The sequence below is a fragment of the Peromyscus leucopus genome, chromosome 7, assembly GCF_004664715.2.
Source record: "Peromyscus leucopus breed LL Stock chromosome 7, UCI_PerLeu_2.1, whole genome shotgun sequence".
NCBI lineage: Eukaryota > Metazoa > Chordata > Mammalia > Rodentia > Cricetidae > Peromyscus > Peromyscus leucopus.
Genome location: NC_051069.1, coordinates 108,258,451 through 108,275,269, shown reverse-complemented (window position 1 = coordinate 108,275,269; position 16,819 = coordinate 108,258,451). Strand labels below are relative to the sequence as shown.

Below are 16,819 nucleotides of genomic sequence, written 5' to 3'. Positions count from 1 at the left end.
GTGGGGGGCATTTCTCATTTAACCACAGCACCTGATGAAAGCAACTCAAGGCAGGTTAGTTTTGCCTGTGGTTTGAGGGACTAGACCACCATGGTGGGGAAGATGTGGTGGTGAGAATTCTCGAGATGTGAGAGTGGGAACGTGAGGTCATGGGTCATACCGGCTCTACAGTCAGGAAGTGAAGCAGAAAGAGATGGATCTGGGCACCCAGATCGCCTTTTTCTTTTTACTCACTTAGGGTCCCCAGCCTGTGGGATAGTGCCACCTTCACTCAGGATGAGTCTTCTCCTCTCAATTAAACCTCCTCAGAAACACCTTTACCACACGCCCCAATGTGTGTCTCCTAGGTGATTTCACAGCCAGGCGAGTTGACAATGAAGATCAGCCATCACACATAGTAATACCCATTTCAGGGTCTGTTCATCTTGCCTTGTCTTCTATGGTATCTCGCTGCTTGCTGTTCAGAACACCTGCCAGAGAGGAGGATCCTTTGGTGCAGGCCATGACATTGTCAACAGCTCTCTTTTCAAGCTCCAGCAGCCAGGTGTCAGGCAGGTAGCACAGCCATGTGCTATCAGAAAGACCCTTCCCAAGCAACCTACAGTGTAGAAATTTATTTTGTTTAAAAATTTATTTAGTCTTGGGGGAATGAAGAAGAAAGAAAAAATGTACAACATCCCCCTCCCGTCCTTCCTACTGTTCTTTTGTGAGGAACTCTCTCTGGGGCAGGATGAACACCTGCCCCTGGGTTTGGCAAGCTTTTGCAGGGCACACATCTGTCCATGAAAAAAGTCTACATCTGTGTCTGTTTTTCTATTCTGCTTCAGGCAACATACAAGGGCTGGCTGGACATTATGAATGCAGCTGTTGATTCCAGAGGGGTGAGTCAATGTCTCACTATGTTCTAGAATGGTATGCTCAAACAAGAGATGATATGAGAACACAGACAGCCCCAAGCTTCCTGCATGACGGCTTTATTATTCCAGATCCTCTGTCTTGTTCTTCTGGAGGCAAAATGATGGTATAGATATCGCCTGACAAAAAAGCTCTAATGTATTCTGCTGAGTCCGACACCCCAGGATCCCATAGAGCACAACATTTTCTCTGCATGGCAAGAGAAGAAATGAAAACCACTCACTTAGAGATGGGGCTCCTAATAGGAACAAGACAACCACATGTGTCCTGGATCTCCGTTGCTGTGATAGAACTCTGACCAAACCAACTTGGGGGAGGAGGAGGGTTTTTGTTTGTTTTTTAGGCTAACAGGTTAAAGGCTATCACCGAGAGAAACCAGGTCAGGAGCTCAAGGCAGGAAACTGGAAGCATGAACTGAAGCAGAGACCCCAGAGAAAAACGGGCTTACTTCCTGTTCTTCTTAGGGTTATTGTTGCTGTGATGAAACTCCATGACCAAAAGGGGAGAAAAGGGTTTGTTTCACTTATGTATCAAAGTTCATTGAGGGGGAAACAAAAGCAGGAACTTAAGTCAGGCAGGAACCTGGAGGCAGGAGCCGATGAAGAGGCCGTGGAGGGGGCTGCCTACTGGCTTGCTCTCCATGGTGTTCTCAGCTTGCTTTCTTATAGCACCCAGGACAACCCCCTCCCTCAGTCCAGGGGGAGCACCACCCACAATTTTCTGTGTCCTACAGGTTTGTCTACAACCCCATCTTATGGAAACATTTTCTCAATTGCAGCTCCCTCCTATCCAGTGACTCTAGTGTGTGTCAAGTTGCCGTAAAACTAGCACACTTCCTCTGGCTTGCTCAGCCATGTTCCTAATATAACTTGGGTCCACCTACCTAGGGGTAGGTCCTCCTGCATCAATTAGGAATTAAGAGAATGCTCTACAGACTTCCCCCAGGCTAATCTGACAGAAGCCATTGGCAGTCGAGGGTCCCTCTTCCCAGGTGACGTTACTTTGTGTCAAGTTGACAGAGACTGAGCATCATAGCAAGGTACCCCGACTTCCTCTAGCTCATCCCCAAGTGATGGAGAACAGGAATCCACCTTTCAAAGTCTGCTTGTCCTAACCATGGAGAAGCATTAAGACTGAACTAAATTGGAGCAAAGGAGTAACTTCTCATGACTTCAGGCTCATTGGGGAGTAAAGGCGATGATTGCCAACTGTGGAGTTTCAGTGAAAGAGAAAGTGAGCATTGAGTCCCAAAGCTGGAAATGCACTCAGCAGTCTATTCTGTTTCCTGTTCCTCATTTGGTTCAGTTGACGGACTGGAAGGGAGTGCCCCGGAGCTGGACAGTGAACAGACCATTGAGTCAAGAATGGAAGCAGTGGGGGAAGTTTTCTTAGTTTCTTATCATGACACATGTGTGGCTACTGTATTGGGGAACCTCAGAGTTGATGCCTGAGATGAGGTGAGGGCTGCAGACAGGTGGACTGGGAACAGGAGAGATGCAGCGCTGAGGGAGGAGAGAGTGCATGGCTGTTTCATCATAGTTTCACAGACTGGCATTTATATGTGGATAATGCACAGCAACAAATCACTAGCTTAATTCTCAGTACATTAATAAAGCCTCATTCCTGGAAAGCCAAAGCTAATAGTAGATACTTAGCTGTTAATTTATTGTAATATTTAAATCACATAATTACATATGCCATATATAATTTAAATTTTTATTGTTTGTATTTGTGTGTATGATATGTGTATATGATTGAGGACCAGAGTTGGATCCCCAGAATCCACATAGGTGCTGGGTTGGCATGGGAACATTCCCCGCCTATGATCCCAGTACTTGGAAGGTGGAGCTGGAGCTCAGGAGCAAGCGGGCTAGACAGACCAGCCATACTGGTGAGATCTGGGTTCAGATGAGAGACTGCCAAGGCAGCGAGGCCTGGAAAGATGGTTCCGTGGGGAATTTGCCATTAAGCTGAGTTTGATCCCTCTGACCCACATGGTGGGAGGAGAGAACCAACCAACTCCTGCAAGTTGTCCTGGTCTCCATACATATACTATGGTGCACATGCGTGCATGCGCACACACACAGAATGAGAGAGAGAGGTAGGTAGATAAATAAATAAATAAAATTTAAAAGCACATGCACAACACGTGTGAACAAGCATATACAGATGCACGTGTAACATACATGTACTTAGGTAGACAGACAGATAGATGAAGTGAGAAACCTGGCTGAGAAGGGTCTTGAGTGGTTTCAAGCATGCCCTGAGCTGGGAAAACATGCTTGTCACCAGCTGTTGACCACACAGGAGTTCGCTCACTCACCTATTCATCTGCTTGCTCATCCATGTGTCTTGAGAATCTACTCTCAGGTGTGCCAGGTGCTGGTCATGCGTAAGAAGACACAGCCACAGTCGGAGTGTGACATCTGGGGTGTGTGGAACAGCCGTGGAGTCTGGTTACCCCTTTTTAAGGTGGATGTGTCCAGTGCTGGGCATCCTCAATGGTGTATCCATACAGACATTTGGGAGATTTTCAAAAGACAAGTCCTGCCCTCTTTTCATCCCTTAATGCTTCTCATTGTTTGGGAGAAAAGCCCTAACACCCTGCCTCCTTTCCCCCCACTTCATGCACCTTGAGCTAAGCAAGGGACCAAACCAGAGGCGCCCAGTGGTTCACAGCTGCCAGCAAGATGCTATGTGGTTAAACTTGCTGGGGAAATCCACTCAGGTCTTCTGGACAAGGCAGCTAGGGTGGCTTGAATCCTCTTCAGTAATTGATTTTCTCTTATTAAAATGTCCCCAACAGAAAGATGAGCAGCCGAGCTTTGAGGCGAATCACCTTGCGTATCTTTACTTCGTGGTTTTTATCATCTTTGGTTCCTTCTTCTCCCTGAACCTCTTCATTGGAGTTATTATTGACAACTTCAACCAGCAGCAGAAAAAGATAAGTGTGCATGCTGGCCCAGCTGGGCTGCCTCACCCAGTCTTGCCGGCGTTTGAGGGAGTGTGGTTCTCAGGTAGAGGCTGTTCAGGGCAGCCAATCCACTCTGCTCAAGAGCAGCCAGGGATCCCGCCTTCTCTAGCCTGGAGAAGACCAGAGGGGTCTTCTCAAAGCTAAGGTCAGGGAATCTGGATTCTGCTCAGACATGGCATTTGGGCTCTGTCTTAATTCAGATTATTATTGTTGAGTTTCAGGCTGCTGCTAATTGGCCCTGAAGAGACTAGTAACCAGCATGATTAACATGTGTGACATTGCGGTCATATATCAACAACATCTCAAGAGTATTTTGTTATGCACAATTAAAGAGAAAAGGCTTTCCTCTCTGAGTTATTGTGTCCTGGCTCCCACCAGCTTGAGGAGGTCTCCTTAAGCTGTTCTGACAGATGACAGGGAGAGGCGAGCTAGGCAGGCTCCCATCCCAGACAGTAACAATCTGATATTTCTTTTTCTGATCCTGAAAACCTCTGGAGCTCTGGACTAACATTGCAAATTCAGAAAAATAAAAGACAATTTAGATTCCTCTACATCAGTCATCAAATAATGACCACTTTAGACAATGCCTCACCATTTTGGCATACTTTGGAATAATCTTCAGTTAAAAAAAAAACAAAAAAAATCTTTTTTTTTTTAATGTGTGCTGGTATGTCTGAATGTATGCCTGTGTACCTCATATGTGTGGTACCCATGGAGGCCAGAAGAAGATGTCAGATTCCATGGAACTGGAGTTATAGACGGTTGTGAACCACCACATGGGTGCTGGGAATTGAACCCAGGTCCTCTTTAAAAGCAACCAGTGCTCTTAATCACTGAGCCATTTTTCCAGCCAACTTCTTAACCATATATATACTGGGATTATCTTATACTTTTAATTTTGAGGTGTATGACCTCATTAGTCATAGCCTATTTTATAAAATCATTTTAAGAATTTTCAGGGCTGGAGAGATGACTCCGTGGGTAGGAATGTTTGCTGTGCAACTATGAAGACCTGAGTTCAAATCCCCATCCCCATGTAAAGGGCTGGGCACAGCTCCCACATGCCTGTAACTCTAGTATGCAGGGCACAGGGACAAGAGGGCCTCTGGGACTTGCTGGCTTCCAGCCTAGCTCCAGGTCCAGTGAGAGACCCTGCTGCAGGGAAGAAGGTGGAGAGGGGTAGGACAAGACACACAGTGTCTTTTTCTGGCCTTTGCACACACAAGGATGCACATACCTGTATACACACACACACACACACACACACACACACACACAAGCACACACAGGAGCTGAACTATAGACCATAATTTCTCTTTATTGTTTGTCTCTTTTTTACTGGTTAAGTCATTTCTACATTTCTTCCTGGCTTGAAGAATCATGAGCATTCTTAAAATTCTGGTTATCTCTGATTATTTTCTTAGTATAAGTTCCTGTAATGAAAACATTAGAGATGTTGCCCAGGGACATTCCAGAGACTGCCTTGCACTGAGTCTCACCACCTGCTCATTTACAGTCTCTTTCCTAGACAGATGCAGAAAGTGTCTCATGCTTTTCTGCTCTTTTCTTTGCTCAGTAGTGAGGTTCATGCCTTGTTATAGACCAGTGGTCCTAGCTACTAGTAAGGACCATCTGTTCACATCTTTTGGCTATTTTAAAGACAAATTGTCATCCTTTTCTTATGTATATCTAATCTACTAAGTCTGTTTTGTGACTTTCTTCTTACAGTGTGTGTGTGTGTGTGTGTGTGTGTGTGTGTGTGTGTTTGTATACTGTGTACATGTATGTGGAAGTTGGAGGTTGACACTGGGATCTTCCCAGTATCTCCCCACCTTATTATTTTGAGGCAGAGTTTCTCTCTCATTGAACTGGAACTTACTGATTTGTCCCCAGGCATTTGCCTGTCTTTGCCTCCCCAGTGCTGGGATTACAGGCATGTGCTGCCACATTCAGCTTTTGTAAGCTTTATTTTTTCAGTGTTGAGATGATGCCCATGGTCTTGTCCATGCTAGGCAAGTGCTCTACCACTTAGCCACAACACCCAGCCCCACGGGCTTTTTATGTGGGTCCCAGGGGTCACACTCAGGTTTTCATTCTTACACACCAGGTACTTCACCCACTGAGCCATCCTCCCCCACTTCCCACATTTTTGCATTAACATTTTTTTCTTTTAAAACTTAGAGACTTGAGTATTTTTTGGAACCAAGCTCCCCCTTGGGCTTTCTTTTCTTTGAGAACATAAGGTGCTCCCAGCCCCTCTGGCCAGCGTTGGCTCGTCGGTTGTTATAACTATGCTAAGGCTCTTCTGTGTTTTTCCGCTGGCCTCTTCTGATTCATCTGAACATCACCTGGCTCTTGACTAGCCTCAGCGTCGGCAGGAAGTCCTGTGCTGCGGGGCACAGCCTCACTGAGTCTGCTGTGCAGGGAGGGGGAGTGACTTTGGGTCCCCTCTGTCACGCTCGTCCTGATTGCAATCAATACCAGCAATTTGGATGTCAGCCTTGCGGCTTCGACCTAACCCCACAGCTGGGAAGCCTTTTGTGGATCACACTGCAGCATCTTTTTGTTTTATTATTATTTTTTATTTTGGAAAATTTCAAGTGTATAAGAATATTCTAGAATGAACCTAAAACACCCAGCACCCAGCGTAACATTTAATACTGAAGAACATCCTCCTGCCAGAGGCACCCCCTCAGACTCCTACTGTGGGATTCATTTTATCATAAATATTTCAAAACATATCTGTTTTTTTTTTTATCACAGAAAAACAAAGAACATTCCCAGGAAGAGTTAAATTTTGGAGTCTGCTGTTTTTTACTGATTATTTTTTTGAGACATGGTTTCACAATGAAGCCCAGGGTGGTCTCAAACTTTTTTTTCAAACTTGTTTTTAAACGTCATTTATTATTATTATTATTATTATTATTATTATATGTACATGTGCATGGTATACTGGGGTATATGGAACATGTAGAAATCAGAGGACAGCTCTGTGGAATCAGTTCTCTCCTTCAATCTTTATGTGGGTTCTGGGGATTGAACTCGGGTGTCCAGGCTTGTGAGGCAGAGTCAAGCTCCTTCACCTGCTGAACCCTCTTGCTTACACCCACATGTCTGGTTTCAAACATAACCACAATGTCACTACATTATCCAAGAAACTTCACATGAATTTTCAAATTCATCAAATTGTCTCTACTCAGGTGTCATATGCCATTTTAATTTTCTTTAGTAAGATAGTCAATGCTGCTGCTATTATTATTACTACTATTATTGTTGTTGATATTTTGAGACAGGCTAGCCTGGAACTCACAGGGTAGCCCAGGCTGGCCCCCTTCTGCCACAGCATTCAACTACCAGGATTACATACACAAGCTTCCTACCATGTGTGGCTTTTTTTTCTAAGTTAGTATACAAAATAATGAATTTAATTTTGGCAAAATTTTTTGGGTGTGTCTCTGTATGTGGTGTGTGTGTGTGTGTGTGTGTGTGTGTGTGTGTGTGTGTGTATGGCTCCTTTATGTCTCTAGCTCTATTAATTAGTTGTTTTTTTTTTAATCTTAGAGAGACTAATAGTGACAAAAGTTTTTCAGTCTTGTTTATCTTTTCAAAGAACCAAGTCCCAGTTTCTTCACGTCTTTGCATTCTTCTCTTATTGGCCATTTCATTAATTGCTGTCATGACCCACTTTATCTCTTCCCGTCTCCTGACTTGTCCTTGTTTTTCTAAGTCTTCGGGCAGACACGGCCTTAAGTTCTTCGCCTGAGATCACTGACTTTTTTTTATGTAAACACTCACAGATATCTTTAATTTTCCTGATTTATTAATTTTTACCTTTTTATTTGTTTCTTTATATTAAAGTTTTGGACCCGAATCAGGATTCAGATAAAACAAGTCCCTTTACTCGGCAGCATTTCTGCGTCTGAGTGACAGGAGACGCAGGTCTAAGATGGACCCTCTTCCCTCTGTCCGCATCGGACAGTTTGCTCATGAATGCTGGGGCTTTTCAAAACATTGTTCTGGTACAGGCACTGTCATTGTTTCTAGGCCTTTCCAGAGAGAGAGAGAGAGAGAGAGAGAGAGAGAGAGAGAGAGAGTTCAAAGCTACAAGGAAATGCAGATGTAGAAACAGGTGTCTAATGGTTCACTTCCCCTCTTTTCTGATGTGTTTTCTCTTTTCTACACTGAGAAACTTGGTCTCAAGAGCATAGGAGATGATGAAAAATGAAAATTTCTACAGCTATGGAGCTACAGAGATGGCTCAGAGGCTAAGATCATGCATAGCTCTTGCAGAGGACCAGAGTTTGGTTTCCAGCACCCAGGTCGAACAGCTCACAACTGTCTTTAACTCCAGCTCTAGGGCATTAGATTCCCTTTTCTGGCCTCTGTAGGCAAGTGCACTCACATTAACATACACACACACAAACATACATACAACATAGTTTAAAACAAGAATAAATATTTTAAATGTACACAGTTACTCATTGTCTTTATCCCAAGCATATGTATTACAGTCTCAAGAAGCCAAGCTAACATAATGAATATGATTTACTTCTGTCCAGCATCCAAAAGCAACCAGGTAACTAGGCTGATTTTTAGAACTGTATAAGCTTGGTCTACATGAGAAAATTCAAACCCAAGACCAGTAGATAGGAGCCTGCAGTCAAATGATTGGAGAAGAGCAGCATTTTACTGCTAGTGGGAACTGAGTCTTTTGTTGGCTTTCATTGTCCGGAGACACTTTCCTTCCCTTTAAAAAAAGATGTTAGTGTGTGTGTGTGTGTGTGTGTGTGTGTGTGTGTGTGTGTGTGTACAAGCACATGAGTGCAGTGCCTGAAGAGGCCAGAAGAGGGCATGGGATCCTCTGGAGCTCAAGTTACAGATGGTTGTAAGCTGTCTGATGTCAGTGCTGGGAGCTAAGGAGCCAAGTTTAGGTCCTCTGCAAGAGCAGTTCACTCTTAACCATTGAACCATCTCTCCAGCCTCCAGCAGTGGCTTTGGGACAAACCATTTTGTTTCTTATCTCTTAATTTTCAGAGCCTGGAAATTTTCTTTTCTTTTTTTCCCCCCAAAAAGTTCAGGTACATGTTTCTAAAGAATTCTGTTCTATTTCATCTGATATTTCTAGATTTTTTTTGTTCCATGAAATTCTAGAAATGAAAATCCTGGCTTGTTTTCCTTATTAGTAGTGAAAATATTTAAAACTCATATGTTTTCTTAAGAATTGTTCTGGGAAGATTTTAATTAACTTTTAGTAGAAATGTTACATTAATTATTTAAGATAATTTCAGTTCTATTTTTATAGCATTTTCTCTCTCTTTTTAAAATTTCACCCAGTTGTCTGTGCATATGACTGTGGGTTCATGTTAACTAACATGTTCATCCATGTCTGTAATGAGCTTTAGTCACACCCCCTTCCTCCTTTACCCCCTTCCCTGCATCTCCTTCCTCTTCTATAGGATTTTATTCTAAGGTTTTTGTTGCTAATTACTAGTAGAGAAGTCTAATACAGCATATTTTCTATTATGTTTTAATTTATGCTAGCTGAACTGTATTTAGTTTTTAAAAAGATTGTATAAAGAAAGTGTAAACTTTATGTTCTAAAAAGTGAGCTATACCTGATTGAAATGGCCTTATTTCTCTTTTATCCCTTATTTTAAAATCAAATTTCCTTCTGGTCTCTGAGTCTATATTCTTTCAATTCCCTTTGGAATATGAACTATTGATAAAGGTGACATGTAACTTTAAAATTATTTTTAAAAATTCAGGACTTGATTCACAAACATATCTAGTGGTGACTAACTAGCTGTTGATCTCTCCGTGTACTTAGGCTAGCAGTGACTAACTAGCTGTTGATCTCTCCATGTACTTAGGTGGCCAAGACATTTTTATGACAGAAGAACAGAAGAAATACTACAATGCAATGAAAAAGTTAGGAACCAAGAAACCTCAAAAACCCATCCCAAGGCCACTGGTGAGGGCATCTGACACTAAATACTCACATTGGATGCAAGATTGTGAGGGGCACAGGTTTCTAAAAAAAAATCTCCGGTTAACTTTAAAGGAAGTATTCTTTTTATTGTTTTTAAATGATTTGTGTAAATGTTTCTCTGTATCTGAATGTTCATGTCAGTGCTGTGCTTACAGAGGCCAGAAGAGGGCATCAGATCCCCTGGAGCAGAGGTTAAAGGCAGTTGTGAGTCACTTGACACAGATGCTTAGGAACTGAATTCTGACCCTTTGTAAGAGTAGTATACATTCCTAACCACTTAGCCATCTCTCCAGGCCCCTAGGATCTTTAAAATATTTATACATGTTATCTTAGAACGTTAAAAAAAAACAAAAAACAAAAAACAAGATGCACCCAAGTCCTTAGGAAAATTAGACATGCATATTCATTACAAAAAGCCTGAACAATACATTTATTTTCTTTGACACAGGGTCTCTCTATGTAGCTCTGGCTGGTCTGGAACTCATTATGTAGACCAGGCCACCTTGAACTCATAGAGACCCTCCTCAAGTGCTTTCTCAAGTGCTTGGGATTAAAGGTATGCATTACTACAACTAGCTAAAATAAATCTTAAAAAATTTAAAACTTTAAAAAAAAGGAAATCATGTTCAGCATCACCTCCAGTCATCCTATGAAACAATCAGTCCTCCATCTTTAGCAATTGTTGGGCTGGGATATTGTTTTTCTAGCCTATTCCAACCAGAATTAACAACTAACATTTGAGAACTGCTTTAATGCAGAGTTTTGCTTAAGTTCTAATTATTCTGAATGGAAACAGAGCCTTGGAAATGTCTGCTCCATTTTTGTCCAAGATAAGTAGATGTTCTCTGCATTCTTCTCTTAGGTAAATGCAGATATGGACATTGAGGCTTATCTTTATATTGTTGAAGCCTACATGAGCTCTTTTATATCAGCTTTACACCACCATACATCACAGCACCGTCCATCACATCACTGTCCATCACACCACCATCCATTATATCATAGTCCATCACATCACTGTCCATCACACCACCATCCATCATATCACTGTCCATCACATCACTGTCCATCACACCACCGTCCATCATATCATAGTCCATCACATCATTGTCCATCACATCATTGTCCATCACATCACTGTCCATCACACCACCATCCATCATATCATAGTCCATCACATCACTGTCCATCACACCACCATCCATCATATCATAGTCCATCACATCACTGTCCATCATATCATAGTCCATCACACCACTGAAGTTGTATTGCTATTGAGGATATTTTTTATTTTTGTTTTTGTTTTAAAGTAGAATTAAAAGAAAAGCCTAAGCACATAAAAACAGTCACCCAATTGAATTTGAAACAAAGTAACAATGGGAGGCTATAAGAATTTCTTGTCCTTTGAAAGGGGTCTGTGTATATTTCAAGGAACTGCCTTCATTGTAAGAGAAGACATATTTTGTTATTTTAATGGCATAATTTTATTCTTTCTTTTTCCTCCTCAGAACAAATGTCAAGCCTTTGTGTTCGACCTGGTTACAAGCCAGGTCTTTGATGTCATCATTTTGGGTCTTATTATCCTAAATATGGTTATCATGATGGCTGAATCTGAAGGCCAGACCCACCAAGTGAAGAAAATCTTTGATATTCTCAACATAGCCTTTGTGGTCATCTTTACCATAGAGTGTCTCATCAAAATCTTTGCTTTGAGGCAGTACTACTTCACCAATGGCTGGAATTTATTTGATTGTGTGGTCGTGGTTCTTTCTATCATTAGTAAGTAAAACCAGTAGCCAGGACTTTCCAGGGTGAGGCAGAAGTAAACCTAAAGTTAATCTTTTGGAAGTGTGTCAAGCTTCTCCACAAAGCTACAGATTAGGCTTAATGTAGTCTCTGGGGAAATGGGGGAGGGCTATGGAAGTCATGCCCTGCTGGGAAGTCGCCACAAGGCAATGATTTCCATTTTCTTGACTGTGCACACAGTTGAATCCTCTTGTTCAGGTGGGTGCACTGGAATTCTACTTCTTCTGTGCCACCATGAGCCCCATCGGGCGGTTTGTGGTTTAGGAGTTTGGCCATTGGTACCAATGTTGGTGCCTGTGTTCAAAACCCACAAGGGTACCAGAGCAGCTGTTGGACTACATGGCATCTCTGGGACTCCCTTTCCCCCCACTCAGGTGTCAAGACTGTCTCACATGATAAACAGTCCCTATTCTTTATCCTGAATCTCGTGTTTACAAGCCAGGGTGTGGGCTATACTTGTCTTGCTTTGACCCCACTCGCCAGCAAGCCTCTTTCTATAATCAGTGGATTTTTCATAACCACAGACATGCTCCATAAACCATAAAGCTTAATGGAAGAAAGATAATTATTACCATATACTTTATTCTCTTTTTTTTGTTTTTCTTTCTTTCTTACTTTTTTGGAAAATTTTAATTTTTATCATTTTAAAATTATGTGTGTGGGTGACCAAGGAGACCAAGGCCAAAGACACTGACTATCTGGATCTGGAGTCACAGGTTGTTGTAAACCCCTGGTGTGGGTGCTGGTGACCAAGTGTACAACAGCGGCAGTTGATGCTCTTAACCTCTGGGCCATCTCTCCAGCCCTCTCTCTTACTTTTCCCCTCCAGTGCTGAGAATCAACTCACCCTTGTGCATGTTAAGCATGCCTCCACATGGCTAACCATTAGTTTATGTGGGCCTCTGAAGTTTGATTTTAACTAATCCATTAATTTGGCTTTCTCTCTTATGTGAGGAGGAATGTTAGGATGGAGTCTCACTCTAGTCCAGGCTGATGTGGAATTCATCATATAGCTTAGGCTGGCCTCAAACTCATTTAACCCCCTACTTCGACCTCCTGAGTGCTGAGAGGGCCGGCGTGAGCTGTCACCTCTGACTTCACTTCACTTTTTACATTGTGTTGTGGGTGAGGGGCAGTGGCAAGAGGCTTTCTCATAGTTCAGAACGCAACAAAGACAAGGAGAACTGGATTTTACAAATGAGTGATTCAGTCCCATCTTGGAGAGGCTGCGTCACAGGTGTTAGAGCTAAGTGTTTGGTTTCTCTTGCTACTAGGTGATGCAGATTGTCTCAGAGAGTCTGCCTGGGTTCAAAGCTGTGAGGTTTATGTGCATAGTTTAGACCCATGTATTGGCAGCAAAATAGACCTATGATCTTTATTAAGCAGTCCCAATCACAAGTTCTGGTGAAACTGACATCAATAGAAGTTAGAGAATGGTTATCAGATGAGTGCACCCCCACCCCCAAAGGGAGTGGCCATGAGCCCTTTTGCCCATGTGCAAAGGGGGGCATCATTCTATCGCCCCTTCCAGGACATGCTGGGCATTGTGCAGCTTCCAGAAATATCTCTGAGATCCAACAGCTCCTAGGTGACTGAACTCACACATGCTACTAGAAATTCTGTTCCAGCGCAGGGCAAATCTTCACATGAAGCCAAATTCTGTTCACTAGCGTGGGCAGAACTCCATGAACCTTTCTGTGTCCTCATCCATCCAACACCTGCCCTCCACACCTTCCCAAACTCCTTCCTCAGCTTTCACAGTAGTGTCAAATGAGTGTGAGCAGAAGTGAACCTCTCTCTCTAGGAGTTAGCAGTCCAATTAGTGAATAGTACTCACTCATTTTAGTTTGAACACCAAATCATGAGGTTCACAAAAACTGTAATCAGAGAAAGGGCAGATCACACAGGCCTGACTAGTCCAGGAAGTATTTAAGGCTAAGCCTGAAAGGGCTGCTGGTGCTGTGTTGACGCCATCATACCTTGTTAGAATCATCTGCTCAATGAGCAAACTACTTTTACATACTCAGATGATGAGGTACCGCTAGTGAGTTCTCTGTTGTCATTAGGAGACTGGCAGAAACATTTCACTGTCGTGATCCCTAATGACCTCAGAGCGAGGGGAAAACCATGTCTACACAAGGCAAGCATGTTCCAGCCATTCTATAATATTTGGGCCAAAATGTAAACTCCTTAATGCCCCTTGGCTCTTACCTGCTAAGCAGGCAAGGCAAGAACAGTGTGACATTTTAGGCCCAAATATTCATCAGTTTGTGCAAAGCTCTGTTTGGGACTCTGTTTCTGGGGTGTCTACAACAGAGAAAATGTCTCTCAACTGCATATGTAAGCTTTATGAGTCTGGACACCTCAGTGGTGTCCTTGGAGTGAGCAGAATGTCAAACATGAGAGCTTAGTGGGCAGCTGTGGACTAAAGAGGAGCATCTCAGGGCCGCCACCTCCCTCCAGCTCCCCACCTCCACAGCAGCTAGTCTGTCTTCACCTGCAGAGGGCTGTATTGGAACCCTAGATGATAAACACCTGTCCCTTCAGATAAACCTGGCTCTCTCGGATTCCACAATTTCTCTCTGTAGCTCAATCAAGGCTTAAGCCAAACTTCAGCAGAAATTTCTCCATGCAGTCTGAAACACTCAATGTGCGAAAAAAATGGCCTGTTTACCATCTGCATTAAGTAAATAGGGGAAATCATGGTAGGTGTTGCCCCATGTGTAGCTAAAAAGAAAATGCAACATAGGTAATAAACCTTTATAAATTGCCTCCCAGGCCCCATCAAAAGTCCCATCTATAATTGTATGGCCCTTAGAGACTATTTTTCAAATTGAAATACAGGTGGACATTTCTTAGTTTTATATATAAATGACCAAGTGTAGATAACATGTTGTCCCCAGTGGAATTCTGAGATGGAAGACTGGCTGGGTTCAAAACTGGAGTGCATGCTGGGAATTCACTGGTCCTCCCTCTCTAGGTACCTTGGTTTCTGGCCTGGAGCACAGTAACATTCCTTTCCCACCCACGCTCTTCAGAATCGTTCGCTTGGCGAGGATTGGCCGAATCCTCAGACTGGTTCGTGCGGCCCGAGGCATCAGGACGCTCCTCTTTGCCTTGATGATGTCTCTCCCCTCTCTCTTCAACATTGGTCTGTTGCTCTTCCTGGTCATGTTCATTTATGCCATCTTTGGGATGAACTGTTTTTCCAAAGTGGAGAACGGCTCTGGAATCGATGACATCTTCAACTTTAAAACGTTTTCAGGCAGCATGCTCTGTCTCTTCCAGATAACCACTTCAGCTGGCTGGGATGCTCTCCTTAGCCCCATGCTGGATTACAAACCCTCCAACTCCTCCTCTCGTGACAGCTGTCAGCAGCCACTGATAGCCATAATCTACTTCGTCAGTTACATCATCATCTCCTTTCTCATCGTGGTCAACATGTACATTGCCGTGATCCTGGAGAACTTCAATACGGCCACAGAAGAAAGCGAGGACCCTTTGGGTGAAGATGACTTTGAAATCTTCTATGAGATCTGGGAGAAGTTTGATCCTGAAGCGACACAGTTCATCCAGTACTCGGCTCTCTCTGACTTTGCTGATGCTCTGCCTGAGCCGTTGCGTGTGGCCAAGCCGAACAAGTTTCAGTTTCTAGTGATGGATCTGCCCATGGTGACCGGTGATCGCCTCCACTGCATGGATGTTCTCTTTGCCTTCACCACCAGGGTCCTCGGGAACTCTAGTGGCTTAGATACCATGAAGGCAATGATGGAGGAGAAGTTCATGGAGGCCAATCCTTTCAGAAAGTTGTATGAGCCCATCGTCAGCACCACCAAGAGAAAGGAGGAGGAGCTGTGTGCCGCTGTCATCCAAAGGGCCTTCCGGAAACACATGGAGAAGGTGATCAAGCTGAAGCTACGAGATAGGTCAAGTTCATCACACCAAACATTTTGCAATGGAGACTTGTCTAGCTTGGATATGGCCAAGGTCAAGGTTCACTATGACTGAGCTCTCACCTTCACCCCTACCTCACAGCCTCACAGCTTAGCCTCCAGCCTCTGAGCTCTGGGGAGCCATAGCTCAGCCTACGAACAAGCAGTGGACTCCCTGAACGAGTCATTCATTTGTTTTCTGTGCTAAAAGAGGTGATACATATATATTAGTGTTCATTTAAAAATGATGCTCGAAGGAATTTAAGATAAGGCTACCCAGGAACCACTGGGGCTGGTTTAATGAAGAAAGACATGGAAAGGGCACAAAAGACGTCCACAGTAATGGTAGGCTTGAAATACAGTTCAAATTATGTAAATATAAAAGGATGAGAAGGAAAAAATCACATGAAAATCTTAGGTTGTGTTCTCGGTATATTTCCCAAGGTGTCTATTTAATTTTTCATGTCTCTTTTGCATGTTAAATGAAAAGTCAAAACCTGCAATAAGCAAATAGCTTGTTGCATTTGTCTCTACCAGCTCTAAGTATTTTGGGTGTATAGCTCAAACCAGAAGCATGATCCTGACTTGTCAGTTAGCACCATCTTCAGAAGCTCTGATCTGTCACGGGTGTCTAACAAATAAACAGATCAACGAAACATCCAATGTGCGGTTCTTCGGGACAGTGGGCTGAAATGTCCCTCTTGGTGGGTGGTTGTGTAAGCTGTGGTTTAATATGGCCTGGAGCCAGCCATCTGTCAGGAAGCTGTTAGGAGTGGGCTCTTCCCGAGGAAGAGGCCTGTGTCTCAGCAGTCACAGGTTTCTGTGATGTGAATGTCCCCACCACGACTGGTTCCGAGGCACAAACACGGAAGTTACTGGATGAGGCGCTGGGAAGCAATGCGTGTATTAAATGCTCAAGAGCTAGCTCGAACTGGCTCCAGCCCACCATTTCCTAGAACCAACAAGGAAGTCTGGTTGACTCTGGTTACAGTACCTGCAGAGTTAGAGCAAGGGGCCAGGGATGGCTGGGTTGGGAACTTGGTTGCTGGGCAGCCGTGAGGACCTGAGCTTGATCCTCAGCACTCCTGGAACTACCAATCACGTAGGGGTGGTGAACCCCTAGAATCCCAGCAACGGAGAGAGACAGGGTGTGCTAGCTAGTTTTTATAGCAGGCTTGACACAGCCTAGAGTTACCTGGGAAG

At 43.5% G+C, this 16,819-nt stretch overlaps 1 protein-coding gene across 1 annotated transcript in view; it reads left to right on the top strand.

Moving 5' to 3' along the window:
• Positions 1-16,258, top strand: part of Scn11a (sodium voltage-gated channel alpha subunit 11) — an 88,199-nt gene extending 71,941 nt beyond the window's left edge. Inside the window, exons 22-26 of the mRNA XM_037208035.1 lie at positions 828-881; positions 3,722-3,863; positions 9,760-9,860; positions 11,387-11,657; positions 14,665-16,258. Coding sequence (XP_037063930.1) covers positions 828-881; positions 3,722-3,863; positions 9,760-9,860; positions 11,387-11,657; positions 14,665-15,692 — 1,596 coding nt within the window. The 3' untranslated portion in view covers positions 15,693-16,258. The remainder of the gene's footprint in view (positions 1-827; positions 882-3,721; positions 3,864-9,759; positions 9,861-11,386; positions 11,658-14,664) is intronic.
• The last annotated feature ends 561 nt before the right edge of the window (positions 16,259-16,819 follow it).